Raw genomic sequence first — 15689 nt, 5'->3', positions numbered from 1 at the left:
AGTCCTGAATTTTACCTAATTTATCTCTAAATTTACTCGGAACCAGGTTCGGAATCAATCCCCACACCGGGGTAGGTTCGTAACCAGTTTTAGGATAGGAATTGACTTGGTTTCACTCAGCCTGTAAAATAGACTTGTTTTCTGAAAGCATCTTCAACGCATTAATCGGTATCAGAATGAAAAAAAACGTGTTTCTTTTGGTGTTTCGTTGCGAGGCCAGGACCACGAATTGTTCCCGGACAGTTGTCATGTTGTCAAATTAGATGACAGATTGATGTGCGCAAAATGCTACCTGGAAAAAGGTGATTTTGTTCGTTGGGTATGGGGATGCCGAAATAAACAAACGCACGTGTTGGTTGCCCGATAATTAGAGCTTGAGCCCGTTCGTGCACCGGACTGTCCCGCATCAGCGATGGAACTTTTTACCATAAATCGGTATGTTTTGTGGTATACTTTTACATTACAGCTGTGCAACGTGTACATTTCAACTCTCCCTCTACACAGGTACGATGAGACCAAACTCAACGAGGATGCTGAGAAAGCTCAAGAAGAGCTTATTCTGCAAAAGCTGCAGGCCCGTAAAGAAAAGAAAGCGCGTTTAAGGACACCTCAAACTGCAGTGGAACTCCAGGAAACTGCAAATCAATCATCTGAATCGCTAGTGAACACCGTTGCCCATGAATCCTCAGACGAAACCCTCAACGGTGGTGCTCCTACCGACGAAACAGAGAATGGCGAGCAGTCGGATGAAGAACGTACCGAAACACAGAGCGGTATGGAACAGGATGCCGACGAATCCGCCTCAAATAATGACAACGAAGAAAAGGTCCAAAAAACGGCTGGGGCAAAGCAGTTGGGCGATTTCATTGTGCTGGGCGGCGATAAACTTCACCGCCTAAAACAAACGGACGAAGTGCTTCCGCCCTGGCTGTCTCATCCCACGATCATTCAGCATGATCTTTCCGCCAAGGGACCGTCGATAAAGCAGCAGTCGTATCTCGATGACAGGATCAAAGCCAATCTGAAAAGCATGGGCTTCAAGCGTTTGTTCCCGGTGCAGGAAAAGGTCATTCCCTGGATACTGGAAGCTCACCAGAAACCGGCCCCCTTTTGGCCCCGGGATGTGTGCATCTCTTCGCCGACCGGTAGCGGTAAGACGCTTGCCTTTGCCGTGCCGGTGGTGCAGCTGCTGCTGAAGCGAGTTGCGCCCGCAATCCGTGCGCTGGTCATCCTGCCCGTGCAGGAGCTGGCCGAGCAGGTGTTCCAGGTGTTCCGCCAGCTGTGCGATGGTACGAACATCCATCCCGTCGTCCTTTCGAGAGGCATGCAGCTCGAGGTGGAGCAGCAAAAGCTCGTCAAGTACTGCAATGGCGAGTACATGCCGAAGGTCGACATCGTGGTGACGACGGCCGGTCGACTGATAGAGCATTTACACTCGACCAAAGGGTTCACGTTACGCCACCTGCGCTTTCTGATCGTGGACGAGGCGGACAAGGTGATGAATCAGATACAAAACGATTGGCTGTACCATCTGAACAAGCACGTCAAGCACGAGTCGGACGAGTATCTGCTTGGCCGTACCGCCGATCTGCTGTCCCAGAGTGAGCTGTTCGATCGGGCCCGGCAACCGCACAAGCTGCTCTTTTCCGCCACCTTCAAGCGGGACGCCGAGAAGCTGAAAACGCTCAAACTATTCCACCCGAAGCTGTTCACGGCAGTGATCGACCCGCAGGAGCGAACCATGATGGCGCAAAGCACCGCTACCACGCAAGCAGCGGAACCACGGCGGGGCAACTTTGCCGGCCAGTACACGATACCGGCCGAGCTGAAGGAATGCATTTGCTTGACGGAACAGCGCAGCAAACCGTTGACGCTGTACGGGCTCATTCGTGAGAACGGGTATCGCAAGTTTTTGGTATTTACCAACGGCATCAACACCTCCCATCGGCTTTCGTTCGTGCTGCAGCGTCTGTTCGGCACGGACATGGTAATCGAGGAGTGGTCCTCGTCACTAAGTCCCGCGACCAGGAAAAGCGTGCTGAACCGCTTCAGTTTGGGCAAGGTGAACGGAATCATCTGTACCGATGCGCTGGCCCGCGGTATTGACATCGAAAACATTGAGGTGGTCATCTCGTACGATATGCCGAATCACATCGATAAGTACATTCACCGTATAGGGCGTACGGCGCGTGCTGGTCTGCGCGGAACTGCCATTACGTTGCTGGCGGAAGACGAAAAGAAAAAGTTTAATGTAAGTGTTGTATTTACTGCTTATTTACTGTGACAGGATCCAGCTGAATGATTAACCCACTAAAATGGTTCTCCTTTTATACAGGCTCTTTTAAAGGAAGCTAACAAAAGGGAGCTTGAAACGATGGAGGTTAGTCCGTCCCTGGAGGAAGAGTTTGCCGCCAAATACGCGAACGTATTGAACGATTTACGCGAAGCGCTGGAGCTTGAGACGGAAGTGATCAACAAAATACGCAAAGGAATATCGATCGGGAATATAGTAAGAATTAACGTGACAAATTGAGAAGCTGTGATAATACTTTATTTGTGCTTCTTTTTCAGACGAGAGTCAACTTACTGACAAAATTGAAAGATCAAGTCGACATTACGTATTCAACGGAGATAATAAAAACGTTAAAAATTCTGCCAAAAAGCTGGACCAACGAAGAGATAGAGCAGAGGGCGATGCAAGGAATGCCGAAGAAGAATAAACGCAAAGCAGAAAATATTGGTGATGACCAGCCGAATGGCGATGGTGGTGCGGCTGAAGTAGAAGTAGGAACAGAAACCACGGCCAATGGAAAGGTCAAAGGGGACAGGAAAAAGCGTAAACTTAATGTTGCTCCTGCTGTAGCGGGTAAAGAGTCTACCGGAAACGGCACGCCGCCAACAACTGAAGATAGTGGGGCGACAAAGCAAGCAGCAAAACGTAAGCGAAAGAAGGCAAAGTTATCCACTGGCGTTGCGAATGGAACTTCAATCGCGAATGGCAATGCGGTAAAAAGTGTGAAAAGTGCAGAGAAGAAAGGAAAGGTTAAGAAGAATCGTTGGAGAAGTAATGCACCGAAAAGTGGTGCAGATAAACCAGCAAAATAGGTGCGTTATGTTTTGTAGGGTTGTAACATATGCAATTTCTTAATAAAGCTTATGAACCATATATGTAAAATTAAATCTCAATGCTAACAGTGGAAGCCCTAGTACAAGAAAAATATGAACAATTAATCATGATATAAGGTGCAACTTCTGGCCAATTGACATCGTGCGTAAAATATAACTGTCATTTTAAACCACTGCCATTGAGGAGAACAAAACCAACCAGCATAAACGGCGCTAAATTTGCCCCCCTTTTTGTTCGTGTGAAAACAACTCACACACACACACACACAGCCCATAGCAGCATACGTGCGTATTGCGACGAACACACAGCCGTAGTGCGAGAGGTGCAAAAACATGACAGCGTTTAGTGTTTGTTTATAATCGATTCACACCAGGCAGCAGCGACCAGGGCAGGATGAGGCCAATACAGTGCTCACCCGCATAAAAGATTTCGTTTTGCACTCTTTCCCGGGGCGAGAAGCAACATTGGCCAGCAATTGCCAGCATCCTGGTGGTGGCTCTAAAAATAAGAAATCCACTCACCGAGGGGAAGCGTGCGTGCGTGCGTGGTATTGGTGATGCTTCCGAACTGTGGCAAATTTTGGCAATGTCATTCGAAGGTTTCCTGCCCTAGGTGAGGTGGAGCGGAAGAAGAGAGCTGCACTTTTGCAGCTGCTGCAAAATAATTACGTTCTAATTGCACGTCTTGCGCGGCGTGTGCTCGCGTACCAGGAACGGGTCCCCTTCCCTCCCGTGTCGTGCTCTCGTTGCCGTTTGTGTGTGCGCGCGCGTCGTGTGTACTTCCCCGACCTGTTCTTCGATGGGTGACGAGCTGGACATGAACTTTGGGGGATTGCGGGACAAGAATGAGATCATCCGAAAGTACGTGGATAATCTGAACCGCCTGCGGGTGCTGGCCGCACGGCGCGGCCAGATCAGCGAGACCGAGTTCAACAACTACCTGATCCGGCACTACTTCCACAACAACAACATCATCAACTACATCTTCGACAAGCACACGAGCCGCACCCTGCTGAAGACGGTGATCGAGCGGAAGAAGAAGATCATCAACTTTATCTTCGTGCTGCTGACGCTGTTCGTCGTGTTCTCGTACAAGCACGAGGTGTCGACGGTGGTGCTGCGCAACATCCAGAGCTTCATCTACCCGGGGATGCGGTTCTGGCGGAAGGCGACCGTACCGATCATCGCGTCCTATCCGGCGCTGAGCGAGTACTACGACGAAAGCTGCCTGCTGACCAATCCGTACTTTCAGGTGGAAAACCTCAACTGTGATCCGTGCGCGGACGTGGCCAACGTGCTCGACTTTACCTCGGTGCCGAACGAGGTGCCGCGCTCGTCGCTGGTCGCCTCGGCCGCCGTCAATTATCCGTACATCTTTAAGACGCAGAAGGAGCTGATCGACATCGGCAGCCTGCAGGCGCTGGTCGAGCAGCACCGGTCCGTCTTCACCAAGGACGCGTACCGGGTGCAGTCGACCGACGATGCCATCCACAATCTGGACGATCTGTTTCGCGTGTTTGCGAACGTGAGCGAGCGCACCGCCGGTGGGCAGGGCGGTGGTTCCACCATGGGGACGCGCGAAAGCCACAACGTGTGGCGCTGCAATCGGATGGAACCGGCCCGGCTGTTGCGGCGATTGTTTCCCCGCCCGAACCGGCTGCCGGCGACGGGCGTCAGCTTGGAGCGGTTCCTGCTAATCGACACACCGCAGGCACCGCTGTACAGTGTGCCCGATGCGGAGTGTGCCAACATGTTCGTGATTCAGGGCAGTGGCAGCAGGACGTTTATGCTGCGGCCGACGCAAGAGTGTAGGCACCGCTGCCGGACACTTTCCGTGCGATTGCCACCGTACTATGGACGTATGTATTGCACTGTTTGCTTCCTCGGCGAGTATTCGTGCCTTTAAGCCTTTCTGTTTAATCGACTGTGTTATGTTCTTTGCTGCTTTTAGTAATTTACAACTGGTGGTACTGGAGGCCAGTATCGTTACCCGAGTTCACCGCCAAAACCCCATCGATTAGCTATGTAGGCAGTTATTGCTGAGAGGTGCGGCGTCGTCCAGCACAATGCGCACCATTTGCGCACCTGAACCTGATGTCAAGCAACGGAACCGATTTGCATTTATAGCAAGTTGCAGAATGGGATTCTTTCTTTTCGCTGCGGCGTGTTATGGGTCAGAGCGTTAGCGTTACTAGAGAGAGAGAGAGAGAGAGAGAGAGAGTGAGTCAAGGAAGAAGCATTACGTGTCCTTTTGTACGCAAGAAGACAGTCGGAATTTCCAAAGAGTGCATAGCGAGAGAGTAGGTCACGTTTGTGTTGAATTAATTTGATATTTTATAATTCTTTTGCGCATTAATACACCTTTGTTTGGAACCAAAAAGAAAAGGAGGAAGAGATAAATTTAACTTAGCGAGAGAATCTACAAAAGGTGATTCAACCCGCCTCAAAGCCTAACTAACGTAGGTAATACAATAGAGCAAACCTCCCAGTAAATGAGATGTTGTATATATATAAGTAGGAATGAGTGTATATTATTATATATCAAAAGTGAACACAAACGCATATACCTAAAGAGCACACTCATAATCTAATACCGCATACCGGCATAAGCCGCAGCTAAAGGCACAAAGTGAAATCGAACGATTGTTTTTTTTTTTCTGTTTGTAGCATACCATCCGGATTACACGGAAGTTGCACAGTGTAATAGAAAGGGAAGAAAGCTTTCTCCAATTAATTTAGAGTACTGCTCTATTAATCAGCAACCGGCTTCCAATTACAGAGGGCAGGATCCGGGGGTGTTTGATGTGCTGTGTGCATCGTTATGATATTTGTTTGCAAAAGAAACGTGATTAACGAATCGTAAAACAACACACTGTAGAAGGTTTTAAACCAAAAAAATGAGAGAGATTCTTTATGCTCCACTACTGGTAGAGAGACTGGCAAACTGGGTTTTTCCTTTTTTTTAATATTACTAATGCAGAGTTATGTATTATTTTTATAGAATAGAAACGAATGCTGATTGTGAATGCGTGTAGAACGCGACGCGCAAACAGGAAACGGAAGTATTTATTGCTGTCTGTGTGGCGAGGGTAGGAGCAGAAGCGTGCGGCTTTTTCAAAATTTACAACAGAAGAGCTATGCAGATCTCGAAAGCAGATGAACTGTTGGCTACGCTACACCACACACACACACACACATAAGGTTCAACATTTACACCTGCAGAAGGGAGGGGCCACATACACTCAGTTTCGATCTGCGAGCCCCTGGAGCGGCATTACAGTTTAAAGACGAAATAGAAGGCACACAAGGAGTAAGGTGTTGCAGTAAACCAAATGCAATCAAACGATGAAGCAATTCAAGACGGCCATAACAGAAGAAGCGACGAATCGCTTTTCGCATAACATCCAGAAGCTCGTGTTTTTTGGGGTTGTTTTTGATTTCTTTCCAGCAAATTAGCGGAATAAGTTCGTGTGTATTGGTCAAAGTTAGGTCATTTTTGGAACTGATGTAAGTTTCATCAAGAGAAAACGATCCGATGATTAAATCTCTACAGGATTGCCACTATTTATTTCGTCCAACGTGTCATTTCTTTTAGAAGATGGTAAGCTCTTTGTTGCTTAGGTTCATTACACAAATTACGGATATATTTGCAACAATTTCCTCCTCATGTATTTCCGCGTGTCCCTAAACCAACACGCTAGAATGAGCACTATTAAAGAAAAACCGAACAGCAGTTAGGGAATACGATAGCGAAGAGTGCATGGGAAATGGGGTAACTGGTCTGATCAACCGCGTGAAGCGAAATTCTTGAAAGCAAATCGAAATTAACAATAGTATAAATCTTATGTTACATACAACAAAATTGCGGTTTTCAGCAAAGAACCAAACACATTAAACTAAAGAGACATGTAGAATGAAAGTACGATCAATTAAAATTCAACTCAATTCTAACACTGTCCAAAATCTCCTGGTTGCTTTTCTCTCGAGTTTAAAACGTATTGGAATCACCATAGTGTTACATCGTTTGTTCACCTGCCGTCTACCTTTTTAGTACTGATACTCATCGTCTTCGTCGTCGTCGTCGTCATACTGGCGCTGTAAATTATTGCCCTCACGCCGCGTGGCCGTTGAAACGTTTCGCAAAATGGCCGACCCGAGCGTACACCCACAGTAAGTGCCATCGTCCAGCGCTCGTTGTAGCACACGCATCCACGTTTTATCGGTGGCCAGCAGCTTCGGATTGCCGATTACTATCAGCGCCACTTTCGCGCGAGACAGAGCTACGTTAATGCGCTTGGGGGCCGAGATAAAGCCAATCTTGGTGTTGGAATCGTGTGCGAGATAAGCACTGGATGAGCGAACCGTCGACACGATGATCACTTTGCGCTCCTGGCCCTGGAATTCTTCCACCGAGCCAATCTTGGGCGGTTCCAGCATGGCCGCATCGAAGGTACGCCGAATGCTGCGCACCTGCATGACGTACGGTGTGATAATGCCGATATCGGCCGGACCACACCGTCCCCCGCGGTACAGCCGTTCGACGATCTTGTGCACCATGCACGCTTCGGCCGAATTAAACCAGGACGGGCTGTCCGGCGACTGTTTGTTCGTGCCGTCGATCCCACAGAAGAAGAATCCCTTGCGCGTGTCCTCCGAGCCGTCGGACGGCTTGGGAAGCTTTAGAATGTCCCGAATAGCAACGAGCAGCTGGACGTCTTCGTCGACGACCTCCTTCACGTACGGCTCGAGCGCACTGTCGTAGAACATATCGTTGTACAGCGACAGCACGTTGGGGATCGATCGATAGTTGATGCGCAGCAGCGTCACCAGCCGGGGGTCGTAACCGGCCGTATCGCCTGTGAAACGCTGCCGATCGATCGAGTACAGCCTCAGGCTGAGCAGCCGCTCCAGCAGCGATAGGTGGCTGGTCCAAGTCTGTTCCTCGTTAAAATGAACCATCGGGCCGAGCTGCTTCGGATCGCCAACCAGCGTAACCGACCCGACCGTCCGGCTTACCTGGCAGATGGGAATGAGTACCTCCGGTTCCAGCCCCTGACCCGCCTCATCCACGATGACGTGCGTGAAGTGGTTCGGATCGAAGTGCATCATCATCAGGGAACCGATACCAAGGCACGTGCTAATCGTGACACGGTGCCGTCCAATGTGCTTCGCCTGGAACTTCATCCGCAGCCCTGACTCGGTCACGAGCACATCGCCGAACGTGCTACGCTCTTCGGCCACATCGACCGTTGCGCAGTACTGCGCCAGATGCTCCGGAACCGCTTCCCGCTCGACCTGACTCATGGCGACCAGCCGAATAAAATCGCCCGGCTCAAGTACGCCTCCCCGGGCCAGCCGCTCGGTAATCAGGTAGGCCGCACTGTTCGACGGTGTGACGACAATGAGCCGCGCGCTCGGCACATTCGCTATCAGCTGGTGGATCAGCTCCACTATAGTGACCGTTTTGCCCGTGCCCGGCGGTCCGAAGATGATGTGCGGCATGGGACGTGCCTCTCCGCGCAACACATTCACGATCGCCTGCTTCTGGTAGCGGTTCAGTGCTGCGTTGCACCACGGCAACACACGCCCTTTGGTACAATCTCCCTCCATGCTCTCCTCCAGCACCAACTCGCCGCGCGCGTTCAACCGCACATTCAGCACCGGCTCCTGCACGTTGATCCGCTCCGGGAACAAATACTCCAGCCCATGGGTCAGCTGCATTCGCTTGATGGCGTGATGCTGCTTGCGGAACGAGCTGCGACCGAACGTGAACTGTATCGCGTAGCTTTCCCCGTTGTAGCGCGAGTGGAACGTTTGGTCGAACTTGATCAGCACGCGGCTGTGCAGTACGCGATGTATCACGCCCTGATAGATGGTGGAGTCGTTCGTCCAGGGGGCTGTGGCGCGCACACAGTCACCCACCAGGATGGAGGGCCGCGCCTCGGCAATGTTCGCTACCTCCAGCGCGAGAAAGCTTTCCTCGGGCGTAAAGTGGGCCCGATCGAGGTCGTGCTTGCGGAACTCGATCTGTAGCCGGATCTCCTCCAGATGGATGAGCGTTTTCTTGATGCGGGCGTAGTTCTTCGGGGACAGCTCTTCGCTCAAGCAGTAGGGCGGGCGCTCGAGCGCATTGCACACCTCAGCACGGCTCGGTGACGTCAGGATCAGATCGTACAGCTCCGACGGCACGTTGTAGGAGGGCATTGGATTGGCGATGAAGTTCGCCCGCATACCGATGCGCGGCCCATTCAGGACCGGCCCCGGGGCACGTCGCATATTTAGCAATGCCAACTGCTTCTTGCAGTATGACGACTTCCCATTGTATCCGCCACCAACATTGCTGCCGATGGTGTTGATCGTCGGAAGCTTCCCATTCGATGTCTCCTGCCCTACCGTAATGCGAAAGATGCGACCGATGCGGAACGATCCGCCGAAGCACCAGATGCAGCTTTCCTCATTCCGCCCGAACAGACCTGCGCCCGTTATCTCAAACTCATACTCAACCGATTCGCCCGGAAAGAGGTACGACTGCGTGTGTGCGAACGGCGACTTTAGACATACCTGGGGCGCTTCACTTCTCGGGGGTAACATCTTCAGTATCTTGTGCTGCTTCCGGGATTCATTTTTTATCACAACCTTACGCAGCTCCCGATCCTGTCCGTCCTTCAGGGTCACATCGAAATCACCGGTAATGTTGATACCGTGCTTATCCGCCCACAAGCTGCCAGCCCGTTCGTCGGAACCATTCCTAACCGATCCTCTACCGGTTTCGTTCGTTTGGTGCGATGGTGATGTGGCTATATCGAGCGTTTTCGTTACACCGGCAGCAAGAAGCTTCAAGTTGATGCAGCGCAATCGCACGTGCTTGTTTTCTACTGCTCGAAATTCTACCCGGTCACCTTTTCCCGGCCGATAATCGGTGAGGGTTTCCACCATGAAGATAACGGTTCCGTTCGTTGTAGTGCGGATCTCACCACCGTCCTCCTCCAGGGCGATAATTACACCGGTACCGTTGACGATGCGACTCGGTTCAATGGATTCCACCTCCAGCACTTCGCCCTTGAAGTCGACAAACTTGCCATCCATCTGTACCACGCAGGCGAGCGTTACGTAGTCGCCGAGTGCCGGTACAAACGTCATGCTTGTTTTGTCGATGTTCACACTAATCGGATCGCCGGCATCCGTTTCCACGGTTAGGATGTCACGGTCCTTCCCAATCACGGTGCCTGGTTCGCGGCGTCGATTCTTCTTGAAGTACGTGACGGTGGAAGCTGTATCAGCCGGTTGTGTCTAGGATAAGGGAACGTTCCAATAGAATGTTCAGCTCTACGCAGCCAATCTTCGCATCAGTTCACTCACCCAATCTTCTTCTTCAGCCGCAGCAGCAGTACCCGTACCTCCATGGTTCCAGACGTTGTCGACTACGGAAAGGACTTTAACCACTTTGGTGGAAACTTCACCCGACACCGGATCCGTTTTACGATTGGCAAGAAACTGAAGCTTGGTGTTCTCTTCCACGTGTTTGGCCGCTTCCGTATTTTTAAGCATAGCCCTCGGCACGAAGTAGATTCCGTCGATGATGAAATAGTCCGCCTTCACTTCGGTTATCGTACCTGGAAGGAGTGATAAAGGAAGGGAACATAAGAAAAAATCAGTCTAAATTATCGCTTCCTCGCGTTTGGGTTGCCATAGTTACCTGTCGTTTGGAAGCAATCCGTTGGTTCCATCGCCTGTTTGACAATTTCTGCTTTGATCTCCTTGCTCTCCTCATCTTCCTGTTGCAGTTTTTCTTCGCACTGTTTTATTCTTTCCGCCAGCGACAGCTGCTGGTCGGACGATTTCTCGAACGCCTTACGCACAAACCATGCCGTGAGACGAAACATTTTGTCGCCAGTTTTGTGTTACGTTTAAAAGCAAAACACGCCAAAGGAGCTCAAAGCAACATTAATTTGTACAACCGAATACTGAAACACTAAAAAACTACGAAACGGCACTTCCAAGTGCTATAAAGGAATTTCTTTTTTTTAAATGATAAAACATACGCTAAGCGTGGAAAATTGGCTGCATTGGGATAATGGCATTCAAAAGGCAGACCAAGGCCGCACCAATCAGTTTTGGCCGAGGATCTTTTCCACCGAATCGTACTGCCAGTCCGTTTCCTTCACGTAGTTTAGCTCCTTGCGCAAGCTCTGCAGACGATTGGCGTGATTTTCGAGCTGCAGATTGTTTTCACACATGTCCACAAAGATGTAGAACGTCACACCGATGATACCATCCTTTGACGGGGACAGTTGCTGCTCGACCTTTGACTATTTTGGGGAAAAGATGATTGGGAGTTGGCAAACAAACATGTATGGAAAGAGAAAGAGAATGTAATTTAAAAAAGAATCATATCGGCCTTCCACCTGTTCGGGGTATTGTCGACAGATGCTTGATACTTGCACGAACATTATTCCGCAGCGATCCGGACACGCCCTAGAGCGAGCGAACGTAAACTGCCTACCTTACCTTGTGCGTTTAAAATGGCTAAAAGCTTGGGAAATGATCGCATTAAGTGTTATCATTACAGTAGCGTACATTGGTGAGGAATTTTTTTCCATCAAAATAAAACATGTGCTAACCGTTCAATCATCAATCTTTGGGCGAGAGCTAAGATGTGGCCACACTTACCGCGACACGCTTCTGCAGCATTGCGTTCTCATTGCGCAGTGCCATCACGAGCTCGTCGTTGCGCCGCAGCATGCTGACCTCCAGCTTGAGCTCCTTAACGTAGTCTACCGTCCCTTTCAGTATGGTGCCCTTGTTAACGCGCCCATCCTTGCCATTCAGCTCGCTGCTCGATCCTTCCATGTTTTTCGGTAGCAGCGTGCCCAGCTCCTTGATTTTATCGTTAATGTTGAATCGACGACGCCGCTCAACTTAAATAAAACGGTCATTATTCGCTATTGTGCCCGAGAGGGAGGTGCCGAAGCAGCAACAAGATCGTTCGTTGCAGCTTGGTTTATCGAACCGTCAAAAATCGTTGCCACACAATTTGTTTTCAAATACATTGATTGCCCGATACGTTACATTAACGCACGCGTATCATCCAGAGCATTAAGAGCAATATTATTTAACCGCCTCACTATCTTACCAACCGTTGCCATCGCTACCATACAAACCCAACCAGCCGCACGGGCACTCAATCCCTCGAGGATCATCGTTTGTTCCGCAAACGTCTCGACTGGTCCCAGAGCAAGCAATGGGAAGGGCTGGCAGCGAATTCACGATGATCGACTGATTCCAACCGCCAAAAAAAGGCTGCTACTGTACGGGTCTAATGGATCGGCCATCATACCGATTAGCATTTACTACAAGTTGCTTCCGGATGGGGAAGAAAGCCATTCTGCCCGGGTAAACGATAAAGGAGCAACATCAGCAACTTGAATAACCTCAAAAAAAGAGCGCAATGAACCGACGAAGCACAACGATTGAGCGAGGGGGGTTAAGGAATCGTACGCCATTCAGACTTGATGATCATGAGATGTACATGTGGATGCGAATGTTAATGCAATGAGAGTATGCCAGCCAGTACACACAAAGTTGTGGATAATTTTAGTCTCTACATCCTTACACCACTGCGGAATAGATGAATGTTCGTGCAAGCGATTTTTTCTCTCCTTCGCTTGCGGAAAGCTTAAGCGAAGAGCGACATTATTCGTCCGATCACGCTTGCTACTTACGATGGCTTCCTTCGTTGTGAGATCGCTGCTAGACATATTTCCGATATGAGCTTGTAAAACTGCTGAACAAGATATCTTGCGCCGATCAAATTTCCGGAACTTTGCAAACGCTAAGCAAGCATTCCCGTTATACGAACTTGAACATTGTTGTTTCTTTTTGTTCTGAACAAATGATATCACTCTCGTCAAGAGGGCCGCTTCTGTATCGGGAAACTTAGATAAGTGCAGGGCAGTGGACGTTCGGGAAGCTTATTTTAATCAGAGATTTAATGATATCCGAACAGCAAATATGCACTCTCGCCATTGGCTGCGGTTGACACGATTGTAACCAAAACGAACGGGATGTGAAGGTGATGTCATTCTGCCCAAATTGACAGCTCAGCTCTGGAAGAAAAGAATTTTTTTTTTGCAGAAAATATTATGGAAAATGATGTTTAGTTGTTTTAATTCTTATGTCGTTTGGTCGTTTTATGTTTATTTCTATCCAATTAATTTCATGATAATTTTTTTTATTTTATTGCACTCCACAACCAAGGTAAGGAGAAGCAATATTTGTCAACGGTACACACCTTGCCTATGAGTATCTTAAAGTTGACACATGTGTTTGTGACACATGTGAATACATGCATGCGTATGTGTGGGTTGCATGTAAACAAAACGTTGCGTTTGCAGCACGATACGGTTTCAGGAGCAGAAATAATTGTGCATTGCGGTACCAAATGGAGGACACCTTCCAGGACAGCGCTTCGGAGGATGGGGGATTCGATCTGCGGCAAGAGATAGCACGCAGCGCGTTCGCCGACATGTGCCACGACTGGGAGCGTAATCAGAAATACGACCGAGCGCTGCAGCTGACGATCGCCCGGCTGCACGCGGCAGGCCAGCAAGCGCACGTGCTGGACATCGGTACGGGCAGTGGGCTACTCTCGATGATGGCCATCCGTGCCGGGGCGGACAGTGTAGTGGCGTGCGAAGCGTTCCGCCCGATGGCCGACTGTGCGGAACGGATCATTGCGGCCAACGGAATGCAGGACCGGATACGCTTGGTAAAGAAACGGTCAACCAAGGTGACGGTCGGTCCGGGGCAGGATATGGAGCGGCGCGCGAACGTACTGGTGACGGAACTGTTCGATACTGAGCTGATCGGCGAAGGCGCCCTCGGTACCTACCGCCATGCCTTACAGCATCTGCTGACGGAGGATGTGCTGACGATACCGCACCAGGCTACCGTGTACGCGCAGGTGGTCGAATGTCCGCTGGCCCTTAGCTGGCAGCAGCTGAAGACGCTCTCGAATGCCGACGGTGATATTCTGCTGCGAGTACCGCCGGAAGTGGCGAGCTGTCGGGGATCGAGCGCTGTATTCGACATCCAGCTCAGCCAGCTGCCTGCGGGTAGCTTTAACGTGCTAACCGATCCGGTTCCCGTGTTTAAGTTTGCCTGGAGCAAACACCAAGAGCTGATCAATGATCGGTGCGAGCAGAGCGTATGTCACGCCCGCACGGCCGGTTTTCCGCAGGCCGTATTTATGTGGTGGGACCTAACGATGGACCGCGAGGGGGACGTGTTGCTAAGCTGCGCGCCGTACTGGGCTCATCCCGAGCATGAGGCGCTGAAGAAGAAGCACTCCGACAACGGTTCAAAACGACGGTTGCCGGAGGGAAACTATATTCCCTGGCGTGATCACTGGATGCAGGCGGTATACTTTTTACCCCCGCTGAAGATTCCACTTCAACGAGGCCAACAGTTTGTGCTACAATCCTACCACGATGAGTTTTCGCTATGGTTTGGCGTTGGAGAGCAATCGGTCAAAGAGCCGCTCACTGCACCGCACTGCACTTGCGGATGGCACATAGCGCAGTCCCGGTCGCGCATCGGACAGCTCAACGATAGTCTGCGCAACAAGCGGTACCTGAACTACTTTGAGCGAGTGTTTTCGAGCGACTCCGTTGTGTTGGTGCTTAGCGAGGGCTCGCTGCTCGGACTGGCCGCCGCCCGGATGGGTGTGAAGCAGGTGCTGCTGTACGAACCGAACGCAATCTCCCGCCGCTGCATGGAAGCGTTCGTGGAGCATAACAGTGTGGCCAACGTTCGGTTTCTTCCGTCCGCCGATGCGCTGGAACCGGAGCAAGCGGCAACCATTACGCACGTGTTTGCGGAACCACACTTTCCTTCCGCGATCTTACCGTGGGACAACTTGCACTACGGAGATTTGCTGAAGAACCTTCGGCCGTTGCTTCCCGCCAGCGTGACGGTGATTCCTGCATCCGGCACACTGTACGCACTGCCGGTAGAGTTTGTGGATCTGTACAAAATAAACGCTCCGCTCGGCAGCTGCGAAGGGTTCGATCTGACGCTGATGGATCAACTGATCGACCAGCACTCGACGTTTGCGGACTCACCCGTCGAAGCGCAACCGCTGTGGGAGTATCCATCCTTTCCGCTGGCCGGAACGACTCGCCTGATCGAGATCAACTTTGTGAAGGACTTCGAACAGTCTAAACTGGAGCGCGGCGAGTTGTGCGTATCGGAGCCGGAGCGTTTGAACGGGATAGCAATATGGATCGATTGGCATCTGGACGGAAGTCACAGCCCGAAAACTACCATATCGAGTGGGCCGCTAGTTCCGGTTGAGGAATCGTCCGATGAGCCTACCAGGTGGAACACAAACTGGCGACAAGGCGTGCATCTGCTACGGAAAACCCCAAACCGGAAGGGAACAATTCCGTGGTCGGTGAAGTTTAATCCCGTGTTGAGCAATGTATACTTCCGATTTGATGAGGAGGAGCAATAAAATGATATGCTTCGTGTTCGAAGAGCGATTCAAATGGAAACATGTTTTA

The 15689-nt window shown here is 50.6% G+C and overlaps 5 protein-coding genes across 5 annotated transcripts; 3 read left to right on the top strand and 2 right to left on the bottom strand.

Moving 5' to 3' along the window:
* The first annotated feature begins 225 nt into the window (after window positions 1–225).
* Window positions 226–3180, top strand: LOC1270143 (probable ATP-dependent RNA helicase Dbp73D). Its single transcript, XM_308815.5, has 4 exons — window positions 226–435; window positions 505–2251; window positions 2336–2509; window positions 2572–3180. Exons 1-4 carry the CDS (start codon window positions 413–415, stop codon window positions 3103–3105), a joined length of 2478 nt encoding a protein of 825 aa, XP_308815.5. The 5' UTR covers window positions 226–412; the 3' UTR covers window positions 3106–3180.
* Window positions 3181–3391: 211 nt separating this feature from the next.
* LOC1270144 (uncharacterized) lies at window positions 3392–7089 on the top strand. Its single transcript, XM_061650612.1, has 2 exons — window positions 3392–4985; window positions 5078–7089. Exons 1-2 carry the CDS (start codon window positions 3926–3928, stop codon window positions 5167–5169), a joined length of 1152 nt encoding a protein of 383 aa, XP_061506596.1. The 5' UTR covers window positions 3392–3925; the 3' UTR covers window positions 5170–7089.
* Window positions 6666–11009, bottom strand: LOC1270145 (probable RNA helicase armi). The gene is made up of 3 exons (XM_061650596.1): window positions 10823–11009; window positions 10486–10739; window positions 6666–10416 (listed from the first exon to the last, which is right to left on the bottom strand). The coding sequence occupies exons 1-3, from the start codon at window positions 11007–11009 to the stop codon at window positions 7174–7176; spliced, it is 3684 nt and encodes a 1227-aa protein (XP_061506580.1). The 3' UTR covers window positions 6666–7173.
* A 131-nt stretch (window positions 11010–11140) lies between these two features.
* On the bottom strand, window positions 11141–13195 carry LOC11175452 (uncharacterized). The gene is made up of 2 exons (XM_061650630.1): window positions 12849–13195; window positions 11141–11435 (listed from the first exon to the last, which is right to left on the bottom strand). The coding sequence occupies exons 1-2, from the start codon at window positions 12882–12884 to the stop codon at window positions 11235–11237; spliced, it is 237 nt and encodes a 78-aa protein (XP_061506614.1). The 5' UTR covers window positions 12885–13195; the 3' UTR covers window positions 11141–11234.
* Window positions 13196–13460: 265 nt separating this feature from the next.
* On the top strand, window positions 13461–15674 carry LOC1270147 (protein arginine N-methyltransferase 7). Its single transcript, XM_308819.5, has one exon. It carries the CDS (start codon window positions 13472–13474, stop codon window positions 15638–15640), a length of 2169 nt encoding a protein of 722 aa, XP_308819.5. The 5' UTR covers window positions 13461–13471; the 3' UTR covers window positions 15641–15674.
* Window positions 15675–15689: the final 15 nt, after the last annotated feature.

This window comes from Anopheles gambiae, chromosome 2 (genome assembly GCF_943734735.2).
Source record: "Anopheles gambiae chromosome 2, idAnoGambNW_F1_1, whole genome shotgun sequence".
Classification (NCBI taxonomy): domain Eukaryota; kingdom Metazoa; phylum Arthropoda; class Insecta; order Diptera; family Culicidae; genus Anopheles; species Anopheles gambiae.
Note: the sequence above shows the minus strand (reverse complement) of the source record. Positions and strands in the feature narration are given on the sequence as shown.

Excerpts from the sequence above, each read along its gene's own strand:
- LOC1270143 (XM_308815.5), top strand. The coding sequence starts at position 413 with ATGGAACTTTTTACCATAAATCG. Across the intron at positions 2,252-2,335 it reads ACGAAAAGAAAAAGTTTAAT|GCTCTTTTAAAGGAAGCTAA; the intron begins GTAAGTGTTGTA and ends CCTTTTATACAG. Across the intron at positions 2,510-2,571 it reads GAATATCGATCGGGAATATA|ACGAGAGTCAACTTACTGAC; the intron begins GTAAGAATTAAC and ends CTTCTTTTTCAG.
- LOC1270144 (XM_061650612.1), top strand. The coding sequence starts at position 3,926 with ATGGGTGACGAGCTGGACATGAACTTTGGGGGATTGCGGGACAAGAAT. Across the intron at positions 4,986-5,077 it reads ATTGCCACCGTACTATGGAC|TAATTTACAACTGGTGGTAC; the intron begins GTATGTATTGCA and ends TGCTGCTTTTAG.
- LOC1270145 (XM_061650596.1), bottom strand. The coding sequence starts at position 11,009 with ATGTTTCGTCTCACGGCATGGTTTGTGCGTAAGGCGTTCGAGAAATCG. Across the intron at positions 10,740-10,822 it reads GGATTGCTTCCAAACGACAG|GTACGATAACCGAAGTGAAG; the intron begins GTAACTATGGCA and ends CACTCCTTCCAG. Across the intron at positions 10,417-10,485 it reads CGGCTGAAGAAGAAGATTGG|ACACAACCGGCTGATACAGC; the intron begins GTGAGTGAACTG and ends CCCTTATCCTAG.
- LOC11175452 (XM_061650630.1), bottom strand. The coding sequence starts at position 12,884 with ATGTCTAGCAGCGATCTCACAACGAAGGAAGCCATC. Across the intron at positions 11,436-12,848 it reads TCACAACGAAGGAAGCCATC|TCAAAGGTCGAGCAGCAACT; the intron begins GTAAGTAGCAAG and ends TCCCCAAAATAG.
- LOC1270147 (XM_308819.5), top strand. The coding sequence starts at position 13,472 with ATGCATGCGTATGTGTGGGTTGCATGTAAACAAAACGTTGCGTTTGCA.